At 49.4% G+C, this 19,662-nt stretch overlaps 1 protein-coding gene across 2 annotated transcripts; it reads right to left on the bottom strand.

Annotated features, from left to right (window-relative positions):
- Positions 1-1,044: 1,044 nt before the first annotated feature.
- Positions 1,045-17,629, bottom strand: LOC116270369 (transmembrane protein 131-like). Of its 2 annotated transcripts, none has more exons than XM_031655588.1 (9): positions 17,244-17,629; positions 11,154-11,278; positions 10,797-10,946; positions 6,763-6,928; positions 5,541-5,662; positions 5,341-5,437; positions 4,089-4,186; positions 3,333-3,493; positions 1,045-2,097 (listed from the first exon to the last, which is right to left on the bottom strand). In XM_031655588.1, exons 1-9 carry the CDS (start codon positions 17,336-17,338, stop codon positions 1,813-1,815), a joined length of 1,299 nt encoding a protein of 432 aa, XP_031511448.1. In that variant the 5' UTR covers positions 17,339-17,629; the 3' UTR covers positions 1,045-1,812. The 2 variants fall into 2 exon arrangements, with proteins under 2 accessions (XP_031511448.1, XP_031511449.1); XM_031655589.1 differs by having other exon boundaries at positions 3,333-3,490.
- Positions 17,630-19,662: the final 2,033 nt, after the last annotated feature.

The following is a 19,662-nucleotide window of genomic DNA, read 5'->3' as shown; positions in this document are numbered from 1 at the left end:
TCCAGTCTGTACCGAGGCTCCGTTTCCAGCAGCCCCAGCTGGTATTTCTACGTGGCACCCTGTGTCACTGTCACCTGTGGCTCCATTTCTCAGCGTCACACAGGTTGCTTTCCATCCAGCCTGGCCTTGGGGTATAGCTGTATCAGCTGGTAAACTGCTAAATCATTTTAATACCAGTGGGTAAAGAGCGGTTTCTAGTACCCCAGCCCCTGTGCCACAGCCCAAGGCATCCCGCCTTGTCTCCAAGCCACTGTTTAGAAATGAAATGGCACAGGGGCACTGCACGCTGTGCTGCTGCTGTGAGCTCCCACAGGTGGCCGTCAGGGCCCTCCCCCAGGCCGCCCCTGAGTCCCTGCTGTCTGCCCTCCGTGCCCCACTTCTCTCCTTCTCCGTCTGTCTTCCTCTCACCACACAATTTCCTTAGACTGAAGGCTGGTAGAGGTTGGCCAGTGTTAGAACACGCAGGGGTGAGTTGGACACAGACTGTTCCTGAGAATGGTGACTGTGACCAGAGGGAAGGCGGCACAGTGGGTGCCGTGTGAATCTGCAGCCAGCCTGACCTGGGGCCTCTGAGCCAGCACGGCCCAGCCGGGTTCCTCAAGTGTAATGGAGTAACCCAGCACATCGAGTGTTAGCCAGGTACCTGACGCAGAGTCAGTACTCAATACGTGGTAGCAATGACTGCTTTTTATGAGGCCTTTTAGGATAGTGGCAGAGGGAAAACGCGTACTGGATGAATCCAAACAGGCTTTCAAGTCGTTTTCTATCAAGGACCCTCCATGATTGCCACGGGAGCACACAGAACTCCATCAGACGCTGCAGGAAGCTCCAGCAATGAGAGAGCAAGCCCCATCCTAACCTGTCCGCTCCAGCAATGAGAGAGCAAGCCCCATCCTAACCTGTCCGCTCCAGCAATGAGAGAGCAAGCCCCATCTTAACCTGTCCGCGCCACCGAGCAAGCCAAGGATAAGGGGGTTTACTCTGGTGTGAGAAAATCCTAACAAATACACCTTGTGTGTAAAAAGCCACAAAACAAGTCAAGGCTTTTGAAAAAAGCATCATTTATTTCAAAGTACAACACAAAGTTGTATTTTTAAGAAATACACATTCAATCTTGTATCTCAAGACTTGGCTATGTGCATTTCAGTTCATCTTTAAAATAAGTTCAGGTATACAAATGTTACATACCTCAAGTACAAACAGCACAGAAAATGCATATGGTCTCAACTGAATGTTTTTACATTCATTCACTGTTCTTAAGTTGACTTACATTTCTGTAATCTGCTTTTAAACCAACACAGCCTTACTTTAAAAAAATACTCTGTATTTTCAGCACAAAGTCCTCATACAGTTTTAAAATTAGATCTTGGCGCATAATATTGCGAAATTATTAAAAACCAAACTTGGTAATTTAACAAAATTGTCACATGCCAGGACTTCTGAATCAACTCAAATTATTTCCTTAGCTGTAATGTCAAATGTGTTCATACAGATAAATAAAGCATGGGGAAGACAGGTGGTCAAAACGCAGTTAACGGGAAAGGTCTTCAGATGTACAGGTCTTATTAGAGTTTGTGGCTGAGTCCAGACTTTTCTCTAAAAGCACAACAGCAATCTCATGTTATCATAATTGCAAGAAAGATCTGAAAGAAGCTAGTGGTCTGAGCCTGCACTGCTTGGGTCTGTTTTGCAAAGATGAGGAGGATGGGGAGGGGGAGCTGCAGTAAGAGCCTTAAACAGATGTTTCAGAAACTGGCACATCATGATCTAGACGAGGGCCCACTATGTTTGTTTGTTTGTTTTTTGCCTAATTTAATTCTCGTGAGGAAAGTGCGAATTAGACCAAGGGTCCGAGCTTCTTCTTCCAATCGTGGGGCTCCATATCCGCCACGGGTTGTAGGTCTGTCCCAAGTCGTCAGCTGGGCTGGAGGCAGAGGGGGCGTGGGGAGCAGGGGAGTTTTCTGTGCCCATGAGGCCGATGCTTGCCAGCGTGTTTGCTGGAGTTGTGAAGGGAAGGGCGCTGCTAAGGTTGCTGGACCAAATGGAGTTGCTGAATGGAGTGGTGGACCACAGGCCGCTGGTGTTACCGAGGACCGACTGTGACAAAACAAAGTGTCCAGCACTGAGCCCGGCAGGCAGAGGGTCAAGTGGGTAAGGGGGTAAGGCTACAGAAAAGATGAGGCTGGGGCACGCGTTCCTCTCACTCTGCTCACTTTAGAACAAATGTTTTACACATATATTTATGAGCAGATGATTCTGATCTTTTTGAGACAGGGTCTTGCTCCATCACTCAGGCTGGAGTGCAGTGGTGTGATCACGGCTCACTGCAGCCTCAAACTCCTGGGCTCAAGCGATCTTCCCACCTCAGCCTCCCAAAGTGCTGGGATTACAGGCATTAGCCACCGTGCCGGCTGGTTGTGATATTTTAAGAAAGGACAGCCCGTGGACCAATCCGGCTCTGCCTACTTTTGTAAAGAGAGTTGAATTGGAACACAGCTGCGCCCATCGGCCTGTGCACTCCCATGGCAGCGGTGAAGCACGGCCTTCAGAGCCTACAATAGTCACTATCTGACTCTATACAAAGTTTGCTGACTTCTCTTTTAAAGAGTGGTTCAGGTGGTTTTAAAACAGAAGGTTGAATAATTACACATGAAGACAAACTTTGGAATCTGTAAAGTTGAAATATCTATTATGAAACCTTGCATGTCTAATTTAGTTTTTCTGAGAATAAAGAGGCAAACGCAGTGGGGTCATATTTTTCTGTCATAATTTTGTGCAAGCCAGAACCACTAATTATTTTCCTTGGCAAGAATACTCTTTGGGTGCATGATCTTTGCAGAAGACTTTGGCCAAGAGGCAAACAAATGCGCTCTAGAAAATCTAAGCTAAGAGACAGGGGCTTCTCAGCAACGAAGTAAACGCAGTATCGAGCTTGCTCCTGGGAGCCCAGTGCCTGCACTGCACAGATCTAAAGGCTTCCCTCAGCCATCTGAACCTGCCACAGGCCTATGGCCACCCTTGGGGTCCATTTACAGGTGAGGAAGAGGCAGAAAATGCCCTTGATCTATGAGGAGGGACTCCAGAGACCAACCTCACAGCAGTTCAGTTGTTCTTCCTAAAACTTCCTGATTGTAATGGCTCTGAAGAACATCCATCGATCATTTTGACAGAATACGAACACAAAGCAGTGAAGATAACAGAAGGATTAACCCACCCCTCTGATACTGCTGTTGGTTGTTTATAACTGTGTCAGTGCCATCCATGTGACAGCAATGGCAGGTGGCGAGTGAATGGGCCAGGGCCAGGCCTCAGCCCCAGCCCCAAGTACTCACTGTGGCTGTGTGGGTCGGGGAGCCGGAACTGGCTGGCCAGGAAGGACTGGGATCTGTCGCTGGCGAGTCCCAAAGGTATGAAGGGCCACTATTGAACTCGTTCCAGCTCCTCTGTGAGGCCTGATTGCACGATCGAGATAATCCGAGTTTGCTGAAAACTTCTGGAAATAAAGCAACAGTCGTCAAGTCCACATTTGGTTTTGCCATGATCACCACGGCATGGGGCTTCACTCAACGGCATACCCCCCACCACTGCTCCTGGAGCCACCACACCCACTGCCCCAGCCCCCCCACAGCCCAGCGGAAGCAGGGGCAGGGATGTCCTCCAGAACTCGACCGCATAGTGCACGAGCTGACGTGCCACTGATGACATCCAAATGCAAACATTCCCCACTCTCACATGATAGCTAATGCGAAGCTTCCATGGTGACCTCCGGTTCTGGACAGCAAGAAGAGGACCCCTGGCATGCTCAGGGCCCCATTTCAGACCGGAACCCTTCTGTGAAGCCCTTCAGTACCTGCCGTGGAACTCACACCCACTGGTGCACGCACCGTGTCAAGCCCGGTCCTCTGCCCCTTCGGGCTGCTGGTGTGGGTGAGGGAGGAGGAGGGGAGGGGACCCTTCCCAGGGAGCTTCCTGCGGGGCCTCCTTCCGCAGCGCTGCTGTGCCGCGTTCTCCAGCACACAAAACCACACCTCCTCTCCCTTCCTCTGTCCACAGGCTTATTAGTTACACATCTGGTGTTAAACACTCACCACCAGTTAGATTAAAAGAATTTCCAAAGGCGGAGAACGAATTGAGGGGAGTGAAGTCAGGGCTGCTTGGGTTGCTGACGGGACTCCACAAACCTGAGCTAAATGTTACAAGAGGAAAACGCAACACACAGAAATGTATGGTGGTTAGTGAAAACGGATCCATAGTGCACAGCTTCACAAACAGGAGACACTGCTTCAACTGGGGGTACTCAAATATTAAAAACGAAGACAAAAGGAGGAGCTGAACAATGGCTGCTTCCCACAAGGACTGAGCCGGAGGGAGCCTCCGAGCTCCGGATGACCTATCACTAGCCCACAGCCCAGTTTAAAGCAAGTGTTTTGCAGAGAAACAGACATTTTTTCCTTCTGTTTGCTTTTTGGTAATGGAAGGTTTATTTAAAAACTATTTCAGGCCGAGTGCGGTGGCTCAAGCCTGTAATCCCAGCACTTTGGGAGGCCGAGACGGGCGGATCACGAGGTCTGGAGATCGAGACCATCCTGGCGAACACGGTGAAACCCCATCTCTACTAAAAACATACAAAAATTTAGCCGGGTGTGGTGGCGGGCGCCTGTAGTCCCAGCTACTCGGGAGGCTGAGGCAGGAGAATGGCGGGAACCCGGGAGGCGGAGCTTGCAGTGAGCTGAGATCCGGCCACTGCACTCTAGCCTGGGTGACAGAGCGAGACTCCGTCTCAAAAAAAAAAAAACAACAAAAAACCACAAACAAACAAAAAAAACAATTTCAAATCTAGGACTCATTTGCTATTAGTGCAAAGTAGGTACATTGGGGCTGTATTGTTGCTTGTCAGGAAAAGTCAACCTAGGTGACTGCTGCATGGACAAGCCTGGCTCACGAAAGGGGCGTGGCCAATGATTTACCATAAACTGTCTAGTATTCGCTCCAAATTTCCCTCCTCCCAAGTAACTGTTGCTCTTCTGTTTTTAACGATCAGATCCCATCTTACCACAGGCCAGGAGACGGAGGAGAGTGAGAACAGGTTTAACATGCGTGCCTGCTGGGCTGAGACAGGCGTGGGTGCCCCTTTCTCTACCTGGACCCCCCACCCGGGGAAGGCACCACAGCCGGCTTTCTGCTTCCACCCAGCAGACATGATTTCTTAGAGGCACCTGACCACTTCTGATCCTTGTAAATCAGGGGAAGGATGCCCTGAAACCCACTTATGGATAAAAGGTGCTAACCCAACTTGAGAAGCCTTCCGTCTTTCTAGCGGTTAGTGGTGGTCTACCGTACCTGTCTGAGCCATCGCTGTCAACAGGAGCGTGTGAAATGCCCAGGGTGCTGGAGAAACCTGTTTTGTTCGAAGAAACTTTAGCAAAGCCATTCCCACCTGTAACAATGGACGCTCAATCAATGGAAGGTACATCAGGGCAGAGGTCCTTCCACCAGGCCTGGCGCCCGGCGTGGCAGGTCCCTGAGGCAAAGGCACTGACCTGGGCTCTTGTCGTAGCCGGCCGTGACTGCAGCAAAAGTGGGGTTGCCGTTCTTGCCCGGAAGTGAGGCTGCCTTTGTCAACTTGTGTTTGCTTCCATTTGGCTGCTTTATTTTAGGGTCACTTGAAAAAGAAGCAAAGAGAGAACTCATTCCTCAGCAGTGCCCTGCCTCGGAGAGGTGTGGGGCTGGCAGGACTGAGCCCCAAGTGGGCTTCTCTGCAGCGGGGCAGCTCACAGAGCATCGCTCAGCCTCATGTCACATGCTCTGGGGCCTCAGACCGCTTAATCAGAGATACAGGGCGTTCTGGAGAAAGGTAAGAAAACGAAAGATCACTATGAGAGACCAGGGCGGGATCACAATTTAGGGACTGGCAGAGGCTTTGATCACACTTTTGTGAAGAACGCTAGAGCCACCCGGCAGGAAATGCAGAGGGCAGGCACTGACACCGGGAAGGGCTGGGCCTCAGGGAGTCCCCTTCCCTGCCAGGACACGGCGAGGTGCTCCTGTGGCAAGGCCCCTAAGCGGGGTGGCTCCCCCAGCCTCAGCGGTTACTGCCTCTTGGGCAATGGGGGGCGAACCTGACCCCAGGCTGGCCGGTGATGCGGTGCACAGAAACCCATGCCACGGGGAGGCACACAGTGAGAACGGCATCTGTGACTGTCAGGCTTGCGCTACACTGTGGCAGGCGGACACAAGCGAGGCTCTGTGCCTCGGAGAACAGCATGGTTCCTGCATCGTCTGTGTGGTCAGGAGGCTGCCGTCCCGGGTGCACACATCCCCTACTGCAGCACCTCACCCAGCACAACAGTCTTGGACCAGATCCTGCCCTTCTAAGTCCTAAGTCAAATTGTCCAAAGGCCAAAATATAAACCCATACTCCCAACTCACAGGAATCCCCTTTAGGTCTTCATGTAATGCTTAGTAAATGTTCACTGGCTCCTCAATGAAAATATCCCTCTAGTGAGTTAAACGGTGCATTTCTCGGTCCAAGGGTGGGAAGAATGACTGGATTAGAATGGGAACGGGGTTACTGTTGGAGCTGGGCACCAGCACAGCAGCAGAAGAGGGGGTGGACCCCATGTAAAGGGGCCCACACAAGCCGGCAGTTGTCAGAAGTAACACCAGACAGTGGTCTCTGGCCGGTGTTTCTACGTAAAGGGTGTGACACTGGGTTTCAGGCACGTTTCGAGCTGAGGACTGGAAAGGAAGCAGCAGGCCTACCTGCTGGAGCTGCTGTTGACGATGCTGCTGTAGCTGCCCCGGGCCACGAAGGGGCAGGGGGCGGCCGGGGGAGACGGGGAGGCAGGTGTCGGTGAGGTCTGGCGTTGTTTTAAGAAAATGTCTGCGTTGAGGGTTTGCAGAGAAAGTTTATAAAGACTATCGGTAGCTGGAAATCAAAAACGAAAGGGCTTGTTAGTGTCGTGTTTTGATGAGCAGTCTTCCAATCACTCCGAATGTTCTCTGGACGATGCAGAACTCAAGCTCTTCTACAAAGAAGAGAACAAACGAAAGCTCTTCGATGTGTTCTGTTTCACAGGCTTTAAAGGGAAAGCAGCCACATCTCTCTGCACTGGGGATCTGAGGGGAGCGAGAGCGTGCCCTGTCCCTGCTGTGCTGCGTGGCGACAACGTCTTCACTCCCCCACCTCAGGCAGGGAGGAGGGTCCTTCCACGTCCTCCAGGGGTGGAGCGCTGAGGCCGCTGCCTGGGGACCCGGAAAAGCCTCGTGCCTACACGTAGGTTTACAGCTGCGGGAGGTGCAGCGTTCCAGGCTGAATCCCCCAGTTCAGTAAAGCCTCTCTGTTGGCGTGACGGGAATGTGCAGCTCTGATCCCTATTCAGCTCCTAGTATATTCCTGTGTCCTTTAAGGTAATGTCTATACAGCTGTTTTAAAAATCTAAAACAGGCTGGGCACAGTGGCTTGGACTGGTAACCTCAGCACTTTGGGAGGCTAAGGTGGGAGGCCTGCTTCAGCCAGGAGTTTGAGGCTGCAGTGAGCTATAATCACACCATTGCACTCCAGCCTGACCCCGCCTCTAAAATTAAAACAAAAAATTTCGGTCATAAAATAACATTCTCAGTACATGGAAATATGTATACCTTTGATCAGAAAAATGTATCATTTTGCACATCTATTGTGTGCAACGTGGTGCTGCTGTAGCTACTGCAAGAGGAAGAAGGTGAGGGGAGAGCTGTGAATTCCCGTCACCACAGGGCACAATCCCCAGTCCAGGTCTGCCCAGCTGGGCGTCCTCCCGCTGGGTCCCTGGCTGGCCCCTCCTGCCTTGTGAGATTTCTGCGTACCCTGAGTACCCCCCGCTCCGCTTCTCCCGTCCCCTCGCTGCCACACTGCAGCCGCTCTGCCTGCGGCCACTGCTTCCCGGGTCATACTCTCTAGCACAAGCTACTTCTCCCCCACCCCCAGGGCTCAGGGCTCAAGGCTCCCCAGGGCGTGGCTAGGTCAAGGCTTTAGCGTGGCCCTGCCGAGTAAAGCAGCCTTCCCTTGGAAGCCCGTGCTCTCCACTCCCCACTCCCCCATCCTCAGGGCCGCCTGCTACCTTCTCTCTCACCTTCCCCAGTGCTGCCGGTGCTGGTACCAGACTCCCACCCGCCCACTCCCACCCCTTGATGACGTGGGCCCCTCCTCGCTGGCTCTGTGGATCTGCTGGCCTGATGCCCACACTCAGGACGTGTCTCACGCTGCTCTCCTGTATGAGCCCTGCTCGAATCTCCATGTCCCCCTCACGCTTCTCTGAGGCCTCCCATCTGACACCACGTCTACACTGTCAGCTTGCTATCTGCACAACTGTCCTGACCCTTCTCTAGCCACCTTCTCTGGCCTCCCTCCGCCCCTGCAGCGACTCATCCCATCGGGCAGCGCCCACACTTGGAGCCGCTGTGCTCTGTTGTGTGCGCTGGATCCTCCCAGGTGCCTGTCCTGGGGAAAGGCGTGGGCAGCTCCTGTGGATGGAATGTGTTTCACGGGGCCCAGTGCTGCAGATGCTCCCAAGACTGTGATGATGAAATGAAACAGGAAAAGCAAAGGGAAGCTAGGAAAAGCCCCTACGAACAGAGCTTGAGGCAGGAGTGAAGGGGAGACTCAGAACAGTACGGGGGGTGCAATTAGAGAATGTTTTGATTCAAATATTATTAAAATTTTCCTTTGTGTCTTCTGATTTGCCTTTTATTAACCCTTTGTATTTTCTGCCTTTGTAAATCATGAAATTATTGAAGGAGAATTTTCTCTGCAACTCATATGGTACAGGGCACCATGCTAAGGGGTGCTACTTGGGATGGAGCGATCTTTACACAGAGGCTGCACAACTCCACCAGTAACTACTGCCACGTGCCGGCTGCACAGTCTTGGGTGGGACCAACGCTTTCACCCCAAGGAACTGCACTAAGCCTGGCACTGCTGACAGCGCTCGCAGAACTTCAGGTCTGAGCAAGACGAAACACCAAGGGAGGCGAAGGGAGGAAAGGGGATGAGAAAGCGGGGGCAGAGCAGGAAGGTAAAAGTGATGGGGAGCATGTGGGACCGACTCTCCTGGGTTTCCTGCACCCATATTCTCTATCGAGTGGAGCTCTGCTGGAACATTTTAGTAAAGCTGGCAGAGCAGAGAGGTCACAGGGCTTGGAACCAGTGTAAGGGATTGCTCGGCTAGAAAAACAAAAGGACTGCACAGACGTGGGCTGAGGAGATAAGCTCTGCATCTCTCCCCACTGCACACTGGGAGCTCTGCCCCGAGGCACCATGCTCAGATGCACCAGCTGGCCTCTGCAGAAGAGCCAGGCAGGAAACTGAGGCCTGCGGCACCGGGCTCTTCACAGTTCCTCCTCCAGAGGGCTGGCCTGCCATTTCCCACATCCCCCCCGAGGGGTGGCACCAGAATCTCCTGCCTGGGGTCAGGTCCTGTCATCCTTTCCCATCCACAGAGGGAGTGATGCCAACACTCAGGTGCCACCGGCTGGGGATGCTGCCCGCCAGCTTGTGGCCGTGTCTGGCTGTCGCCCGCTCTCCCGGCAGCATGCTGCTTGTGTTGTTACGTCACCAGCACGGCTCATGTCGCCTCACTGGGCCTCAGAACACCCCTGTGAAACTGGCTCCAGGGGCTGTGTTCTGTTGCTGAAAGTGGCATCTGTTTAATGGGGAACTGCCTAAATCGTGGAGTGTTAAGCCAAGGGCCAGTGGCCAGCAGAAACCTCAGGGGGCTCCAGGAAGCAGAAGCATCCCGCCTGGACACACGGACCACCCATGGTCTTCTTCAAGATTTGCTGAGTGAAGGATTTAGGATTGTATCTCACCCCAGGCAAAAAGTAGTAGTAAAAGGTGCCACAACGTCTCATGGCAAATAGGGCTACAGGGTGTATCTCAGACAGCATCCTTTCCAGGATGTATCTACACATCCTGGCGAGAGCATGGACGCCCCAGCCGAGCCTCCAGGCTCTCTGCCCTCATTCAGCCCAGTGAGCCTGCCCTTCGTCCAACCCTTTCACCTTCAATGACCCAACTGTTGCTCAAACCTGACTGCATCTCTGATCTTCCTCACTCACCCTCTGGCACACTCCAACACAGTGGTGAGCACGGACCAGTCAGTCCTAAGGCCAGGACCTCTCTTGGTCCCAAATCCCTGCTGTCAGCCCCTCCCTTTGCTGGTCTCTCTTGTCCCCTATTTCAGGTCAAGTGTCTACAGGGTGAGGACTTCTATTTTGGTTGACTGCGCCTACTGTCTTGATTTACTGCAGGCCGAACTGCAGAAACAAGGTCAAGAAGGTAGTAGGAAAAATAATGAAACCTTTGTGTAGGGTGCTTATATAAAAAGACATGGGTAAAGTTGAGAGGAAATGGAATTTTTACAAAAACAATTACACTATAAATGAGGAATTCGTCAGGTAAAGGACTGCTGAGTCAATGCTTTTGTAAGGCAAACAATTCTTTAGAAGATTAACCCCTCCAAACAGACCATTCCATTTTGCACACTGGGCAGTGGTGTGCTAGAATACCAGCTCCCTGAAAAAAAAAAAGCCCTGATGTGAATTGTTGAATGATTCCCCTGATGTAAATAATCTTACCAGGACTGATTTCAACCTACAGCAGGTTAGTCACTCATTAGGCTAGTTAACAACGGGCTCTTAGCTGGCAAAGCGCTGCCAATGGGTATTTTAAAGCAGCATGCCCCTGAAGAGTTCCACGCCCAGAGTGGGGAGGACTGCGGGTAAGTGGAGCCCTGTGGTCTCTCAGCCACTGTACTTACAGCTGCCGGGTTTGTGAACTGGAACAGAATCCCACTCCGGTGGGGGCGAGTCTTTTTCGCCCTCTGAGCTACTGGTGTTGCCTAATTCTTGACTATTCGGGAGGAATTTTGCTAGGGCAGGTGGTCTGTTATCCACTAACTTACTTGTACCTGCACAAAAATCAGAAAAGAACATGGTTAATGGAGGATAATTCCTTTCTTTCAGGTCTATTTCAGTGAACCTTCTAATGGGGACAAGAACACAGCCTTAGCCTTGCATGACTAATAACTACTGACTGCGTACTGATCATGCACAACAACTGTTAACACTATGAAAAGATCTGTCAGACATGATCACAGAGAACAAAATGACAATACCTCTTGTTTTCTGGGCATTTCGTGATTTGGATCCACTTGTCATTGCAGTTGGAAGAGGAATCTTGCTTGGGAGATTTCTACGTTGCTTACTTTCCAAAGGGGGAGTATACGGTAGTTCTAATGAACTGAAAGACAAACATGGATGGAAAATACAAATGTATTCCTTTGTCTTGGAGGACGGAAGTCATTAAGATTGTAATTCTTCTACAATACAACTGCATGCAGGAAGCTAATGTAGCTTCCTGGGGAGTTATCTACCCTTGGTCCTCACTCAGCACCGGCTGCGTGCCCAACTCTGTCGCTAAGACTGCCCAGCAGTCAGTCAGCACTTGCAGACTGAACCTTTGCTATTCTGAGTGCTGACAATGAACTGAGGTCCATTATTTAGCAATACGTAATGGGAGGGAGGATCTGTCTCAGATAAGGCACAGAAAGAAAACCCTTAGCACCAACTTGCTGCTCAGTGCTGGAAGTGCAGTCATTCTGCCCGTGAGTGAGTCTCTCCCAGTATCTAGACTCCCACCACTGAGATTCCTGAACACGAAGACTGTGAAAGATCTCAGATCTGCAACATCAGAGGCTCCACTATTCAAAACTGAACACATTTTCCTCATAGAAAATTATGAGGTGACCCAGAGCTATGTTCCTGGTTACCGCAGGGCATGGGCTGGGATGAACTTTCTTCCTTATTCTTGAGCTCAGGGTTAATCTTAGGCAAAAAATTTAAATATTCTTTTTTTTGATTTATTTAGAGTGACATGCTTTCTGAAAGATTTTGAGGTAAGCTTAAGATAATAAGCATGTAAAAATAGGACAATTAATTGACTCTCAACTTCCTGTCAGCCACACACAATAGGAAGCATGATGAGCGATCTTAAATTTCCAAAGCTCAGTAAGTGCGACAGGAAAACCTGCCGGGACAGCAGCTGGAAAGAATGAATCTCAGAGGAAAGAACTGGGTAGCCGGCCCACGGAAGACGGCATTGGGAGTGGAGTACCTGTATGGGCTACAAAGGCATTCTTTATGAAGCCGCATCTCTAATGCCCGCCAAGACCATGTCCGGGACTGGGAGGACCTCCGGAAGGAGCTCAGCTAATGTGGTCCAAGAAGGACCTTTTCCAGCAAAGGCTGAGATGCAGCTCAGAGAGCCCAGTGGCCCCTTTGGAGAAATCTTCCAAGAATCCTCAGGGATCTCCACGGAGCTCCTGGTGACAGCTGTCAGTTCAGGGCTGAGCTGACAGCTAGCTTTTCATCACAAATTTGCAAAGTCTACACAGACGGTATAAAATGGATGCATCTCCAGCATTTCCCACATTTCAGCGTGCTTCCTGCCCCCACCCCTCAGGTGTGTGATACCACTGAGGCCTCCCGGCCCCATCCTCCAAGTTCTTCATGCACCATGTTGCCTTCTGTCCTCCTGACCCACAGGATACAGGGTGAGAAGGGTTCCAACTTTCCAGATCTAACGGCGCCACAACACCCTCGCTCCCCAACATCCTCAGTGTCAAGTGTGAGCTCATAAATGAACAAATACATTTAAGAAGGCTGTTTACAAACATTTTATAAGGTGGTAGGGTGAAAGGACATTTTCTTTTCACTCTTTTGTTGCTCTGTATTTCACATTTTCCATAGTAAGTAGGTATTGTATCTGGAATTAGTAAGAGTAAACCAAAAAGCCAAGGGTTTCCATTAGCCCCAATAAGTAGAATTTTAGGTAGGATAACAAACTGAAGTGAAAAATCCACTGTTTATGGACCAGATGATGAATGCTACAGTATTATAAAATCTTTTGTATCTCTTCCACTTCTAACCGACAGGGTTATTTAAAAACCCCATCTTCTAAGAATAACTCCAAAGGCTCCCATAGTAGACACCAGCCCTCTGGTGGTGGAGGTGGTGTGGGTGTGATTTATTTTTAAGTGTGTGTGGGTATCTATACAAAACTAAATTCTGTGCCCCTGTAAAAGTAACTGGTTTTTAAGAAGAAAGGTGCCAGACTTCTGTTATTTTTGCTGATTCATACTTTCCTAAATTAAGCCAGATGATCTCTATCAAGAAACCTTTTTTAAGGTTTCTGAATAAAACGGGTAATGGCCAACTTAATTGAAGCAATTCTTTTTATTTATTTTTTTGAGACAGAGTCTCACACTGTCACCCAGGCTGGAGTGCAGTGGCGCCATCTTGGTTCACTGCAACCTCTGCCTCCCAGGCTCAAGTGATTCTCTTGCCTCAGCCTCCTGAGTAGCTGGAATTACAGGTGTGTGCCCCCATGCTTGGTTAATGTTTGTATTTTTAACAGAGATGGGGTTTCACCATGTTGACGAGACTGGTCTCGAAGTCCTGACCTCAGGTGATCTGCCCTCCTTGGCCTCCCGAAGTGCTGGGATTACAGTGGGATTACAGGCGTGAGCCACCGTGCCCAGACTCAAGTGATTCTTTTTAAAAAGGAAAACAGAAAGGTGGTTCAGATGCCAGGATTTATTTATTTATTGACAGGGTCTCACTCTGTTGCCCAGGCTAGAGTGCAGTGGTGCAATCACGGCTCTCTGCAGTCTCTTAACTCCTGGGCTCAAGCAATCCTCCTGCCTCAACCTCCCTAGTAGTTGGGTCTACAGGTGTGTGCCATCACACCTGGCTAATTTAAAAGAAAACATTTTTGTAAGATGAGGTCTTGCTATACTGTCCAGGCTGGTCTTGAACTCCTGGGCTCAAGCAATCCTCCTGCCTTGACCTCCCAAAGTGCTGGGATTATAGGTGTGAGCTACCACACCTGGCCCATTTTTATAATATATTTTCCCCCATTTTTTAATAATAATGTTTTTCTTTTTCTTAATATTCTGAGATTTCGTATTTTTATTTTTGCTTTTCACAACGTTACACCTGACTGGGGCCTGGCCTGTTTTTATTCCTGTAATACACAGTACACACACCTCTGTCTGGGGAGGAGAGAGGCAGACCTGAGGACACAGCTCGGGACGTGACCGGCCGTGGAGGCAGGGTTTTCCCAGTGCTGACAGGTCTGGGGCTGGCGTGCGCAGTGTGGTGTTCACGGCCCTGGCCCTGAGTTGAGCATGTTATTTAAGCAGATTTTTAGAGATAATACGATTAGTTTATCTACTTAACTTCTTTTGCTTATTTTAGATTATTACATTTATGTCAACATATACTGTTGATAAACAAATAGAAAAACAAAAGGATCAGTGAATACTCAGGATCCTAAACCAGGGATGCCCTGGGTCCTTCCTGGTTCTGTGGAAACCTTCAGGGCCTGAGATCTGATTCCCGTTCCCTGGCATCTCTGACACAGACTGTAGTCTTCTGGAGGTCTGCAGGCCTGTTTCTGTGTTGCCACAGCTGGAAAACACGGTGAGATCAGACTGCTGCTGCAGCCCCACGCTCCCGTTTCCTAGAAGGGATTTTTCTGAGGTCAGCTCTTGGGAGTGTGGATGGATGGGGGTGAGCCGTTCCTTTGGCTTTATCACCTCTTATAAAGCTTCCAAAAGAAAGCAATGATATATGCTTATTAATGACATAGCTTATGAAAAGGTGTGTACCTGTCCTTCAGATATGCAGGATCATATATTAACACACTAAAAGGTGACAGGAATTTCAGGAGTCACTCAAGCTAGGACTGGCCGTGATTCTATCCGAGGGACAGTGTTTGACATTTACTATCAGAATGCAGTGGAGTCAGAGAATGGCTCCGTTCAGAGAGTCAACCTTCTCTGGTTATTAAAAAAACCAGTCTTTATCTGATTAAATGACTGATGAACTAATACATTCTGACTCTCAATACTTTCATCCCCGAGTTCAGAAAAACGAGAGATCAGTGAGTTTAAAGAGATTAGATAAAGGAGGTTAGAAGACAGGTTGTATACAGATTTCTTCAGTTACAAAAGACAGTTTTAAGTACATGGCTTGAATTGTGTTCTGGTGATGATTTATCTTTTTTATTTTTGAGACGGAGTCTCGCTCTGTCACCCAGGCTGGAGTGCGGTGGCGCGATCTCAGCTCACTGCAAGCTCCGCATCCCGGGTTCACGCCATTCTCCTGCCTCAGCCTCCCGAGTAGCTGGGACTACAGGCGCCCGCCACCACGCCCAGCTAATTTTTTTGTATTTTTAGTAGAGACGGGGTTTCACCATGTTAGCCAGGATGGTCTCAATCTCCTGACCTTGTGATCCGCCCGCCTCAGCCTCCCAAAGTGCTGGGATTACAGGCGTGAGCCACCGCACCCAGTCAATTTATCTTTTAACTACCTATTGAGAGAGCACGGGTTATTGCCATAACTGCCCCTTGACTGGGCGGTTCAGGACTGACCAACCTACGCTTTTTGGTTTACCAGAGAACTAAAAACCCTTGCAAAGGTAGTGACACTCAAGCAATGTCTCTGACTAACTTTCCAAATGCAAATTTGCTAATGGCCAACTTGTAAAAAAAAGTCAGAATACAACAGAAGTCAGTGGAACAGGAATGGGGGTTAGGATTAGTGTGTTCTATCTGCTTCACAATACTGAGGCTCAGGCATTAGGGCTAATCAACAGGGCCAACTTGGTGACAGTCACCTATGGAATGGTATCTCTAAGGTAATTCTTAGAAGCCCTGATTTTAAAATTTATCATCATAGGAATTATTGCATGTCTACCTCACAAGATTTGTGCAAATGTAAAAATGAGGATTTTCATTATTTGGACTTACTAGCCTCATTTACTTTAAAATATCTGATCACTCACCTAAGCCTGTAAAAGGCCTGGAAGAAGACTCTCTAGCCAGTAGCCCAGTGTTACTCCTGTCCTGGGGTACCAGGATATTGGTGTCTCAGGTGGGTTTCTCTCAGGAGAGATCCAAGTATGTGAACCTCCTCTCCAGAAGAGATGATCTCCTCTTCTTTCTCCCCTCAAATGATCAACCACCTGACACCATTCTGCTAGACGTTCCTTCGACCTGGGCCAGACTGCTCTCAAACTGTGGGACCTGGTCACTTGAACTAACAATTTCCACAGAAGAGTAAATTTTAGGTACAAATACTTCATCACTAATCACCACCATATACTGTATTATTTCATAAATTCAGGGACAAGGTTACATTTTACTGCAGTAACCACTAATTTCTTACTAGCTTTTGGGTTCTACAGGACAGGACTGGCCCTGCCTGAAGCCATAAAATCTAAGGATAGAGTCTAGGTCAGTGGTGCTTTTGCAAAACTCAAGTACGTTTCCCAGGATGAGAGTAACAACAGACCTTCCACAGATCTACGGTTCACACTTCCGATGACAGACAAGCCATGTCTTCCTTTTAAATTCACACCTAATTTATTCGACTTCCTCTATCACTTCCCACTGATCACAACCCACAAGCGGGCAGACAGCAGCTCCCATGCTGATGACGGTTCCATAAGACGAACCAGGAAAGTTATTATTGACGCACCAACGCTAAAATTATGAGGTAGACGCTGAGCCAAGGTTAAATGAAAATGTGAAGTAACTTCAGTTAACAACCCAACAGTTCAACTCACTCATCTCCCTGGGGAAACAGCCTGCACGAGCCCTCCCCGTGGGGGCCACTGAATCCCATCCCATGGGGAGGAACTGGAGTTATTTACTGGTAGAACTGTCTGACTGCTGACATCTGCCCTGAACCACTTTTACGGAAGAACAAACTTTTCCAAGTTTCATGGCACAGAACTCTAGATCCCAACTGGCTTAACAATTCAACCGACCCAGAACTCTTTTGGAGGAAAGTCATGCTTGTGCCTGTGGTTCAATCTTCAAGGTCATCTTTGTGCAGAAGTAAAATGGATCTCAGCCTGGGACTGAATCACCAACAGAAATTTCCCTTCTACATTTTTATAACAGACTGTGAGCTCTGCCCTCTGCACGTCTGACTTGAGAAGCATATGGCTGTTCCGAGTAAGTCAACAACAGTACACGTCAGGTGACAGAAAAATCCCAAGAGGAATGTGATGCCGCACCTGGATTTTGCTATAAACCCCCCTAAAAGCCAAGCAGCCAACCAAATCAAAACAGCACCTGGCGTTCGCCAGCAACTTCTTTACAGACCTGATTTCTCCGTACATTTATTTCTCTCACCTGGGTTTCACATCTGTTGGGATTTCTTTCTTAATTAAGAGCTTTTTGCTTTTTTGCTTCACTTGAGACATTTCACTTTCATGTTTTTCAGGCATGGCTTGTTTTCCCTTTTGCTTTTCTGTATCCTGTAAAAAATGGACACTTAATTGCTGAGAAGGATTAATAAAATGACTGAAATTAGTTCCATTTTAAGATACAGACACAAAATCAAAGATGTAAAAATATACAAATCATATATGTAAAAACAAACTCCTTTCTTCAAATCTGTCTTCATTGTGGTTCTGTCCATGTTTTGGCCGCCTTTAATTTGTCTCGGCCGGTGCGGTGGCTCATGCCTGTAATCCCAGCACTCTGGAAGGCCAAGGCAGGTGGATTGCCTGAGCTCAGGAGTTCAAGACCAGTCTGGGCAACATGGTAAAACCCTGTCTCTTCTAAAAATCCAAAAAATTAGCTGGGCATAGTGGCACATGCCTGTAATCCCAGCTACTCAGGAGGCTGAGGCATGAGAATCGCTTGAACTGGAGAGGCGGGGGTTGCAGCGAGCCAAGATCATGCCACTGAACTCCAGCCTGGGACACAGAGCGAGACTCCATCTCAAAGCAAAATTTGTCTCGACTATGTTTTGGTGAGTTGGAGTTATAAAGAACATCATTTTAATTTACACTCATATCCTGACTGGAGGTGATGGTGGCAGTGGCAGTAGCAAACTGGTAGCTTCTTTTCAAGCACTGGGGAGTAAAACATTGTATTTCCTTAAAAGAAAAGTTCAGTAGAGACTGCAGTATAAAGTCAAGCACTCCAGCCATGCACCGCATCCTGAGCACAAACTGTCAGGACAAGAGAGCAGTGCCGGCAGCACACAGGGGCCACGCTCGCCTGCCTGCGACTGCGGCAGGGTTCCGACTGGTTTAATGCTAACAGCTGCTCCTTCAATGGGAGGGGCTATTCATCCACTTCATCCACACACATTTACAGGTCACCCACTTGGTGCCAGGCCATGGGATTACCAAGAGGGCCCAGTTTCGCCTCCTAAGGATGGTGAAGTCTAGCGGGAGGGAGACACATGACAGACGCCAGCATGGACCTCTGCTGTGGAAAAGTTACTGGCCATTGCAGCAGCACAGAAGGGCTGTCCTGCCCACTCGAATGTGGAATCTGGACTGGGTGGCCACACTCAAGATGCATCTTAAAGCTGTGCTACCCAGCACAGCCAGGACCAGGTAAGTACAGAACCTGCCCCATGTGTTTCTGTGGCAATCTGACATTGTTGCAGCATCCGAGTGTGAGATCAGCGGACCTGTCTCCTGAACACGGTATACATCACTCATGTATTGTGTGTGTGGTTTTTTTTTTTTTTTTTTGGAGACAAAGTACTCATTCTGTCGCCCCTGGGCTCAAGTGATCCTCTCACCTCAGCCTCCTGAGTAGCTAGGACTACAGGTACATGCCACCACGCCCAACTAATTCTTGTATTTTCTGGAGAAATGGGTTTCACCATGTTGCCCAGGCTGCACTCAGGTACTGCTGAACCCGCCTGGGGAGCTGCATGTGGAGTGGACTGTGTACTAAGAGCAACCTGGTTCTCGGACCCAGACAATCTGTGAAACTGTTCACGGAAGCACTGGTGGGGACCGACGGGAAAGGACGGACTCAGCAAAGGGGGACGGTGATGGCTGTGGAGGGGAGCTATAAGCATGTGGTGAATTAGCGTCTACCCAAGAGCTTTACAATTTATGATTATGAAGACAGCTTGGATTTTAGTAGGTCACATCAGGTGACTCTATTTAACTGTCAAGAGTGAATAGCCAGAGCTAGGGCTGAAACAGCTCCCTGGCTCACACATCGTTTGAAACCGTTTTGAGTTACTCATGAAGTCGCTGAATACTTGACCATCGCGTATTTTGTAAACCGTGAGCTTTTCCAGGACCAGGGATGTGGCCTTTTGTCCACTGTTGGTGCCTGTGCACCCAGCACGTGGCCTGGCATGTGGGTGCTCCATTCCTGTGTGTTGACTGAATGAGTAGAACAGAATTGGAAAAGACGTGCAAGAGAAAATGACCTATCCAAGTTGGGATTTAGTTCAGAAGAAAATACACATTAACTGACAGACTGAGATCAGTCGCAGAGAAATAAAAGCAGCCTCTATGCAGATTGCCAAGCAGGAGGAATGACAGTGCACCGGAGGGCAGGAGGAATGACAACGCGCCGGAGGGCAGGAGGAATGACAACGCGCCGGAGGGCAGGAGGAATGACAGCGCGCCGGAGGGCAGGAGGAATGACAGTGCGCCGGAGGGCAGGAGGAATGACAACGCGCCGGAGGGCAGGAGGAATGACAACGCACTGGAGGGCAGGAGGAATGACAACGCGCCGGCAATGACAACGCGCCGGAGGGCAGGAGGAATGACAGCGCGCCGGAGGG

Source organism: Papio anubis, chromosome 14 (assembly GCF_008728515.1).
Source record: "Papio anubis isolate 15944 chromosome 14, Panubis1.0, whole genome shotgun sequence".
In the NCBI taxonomy this organism is placed as follows: Eukaryota; Metazoa; Chordata; class Mammalia; order Primates; family Cercopithecidae; genus Papio; species Papio anubis.
The sequence above is the reverse complement of the archived record's forward strand: the minus strand, read 5'-3'. Positions and strand labels throughout refer to the sequence as shown.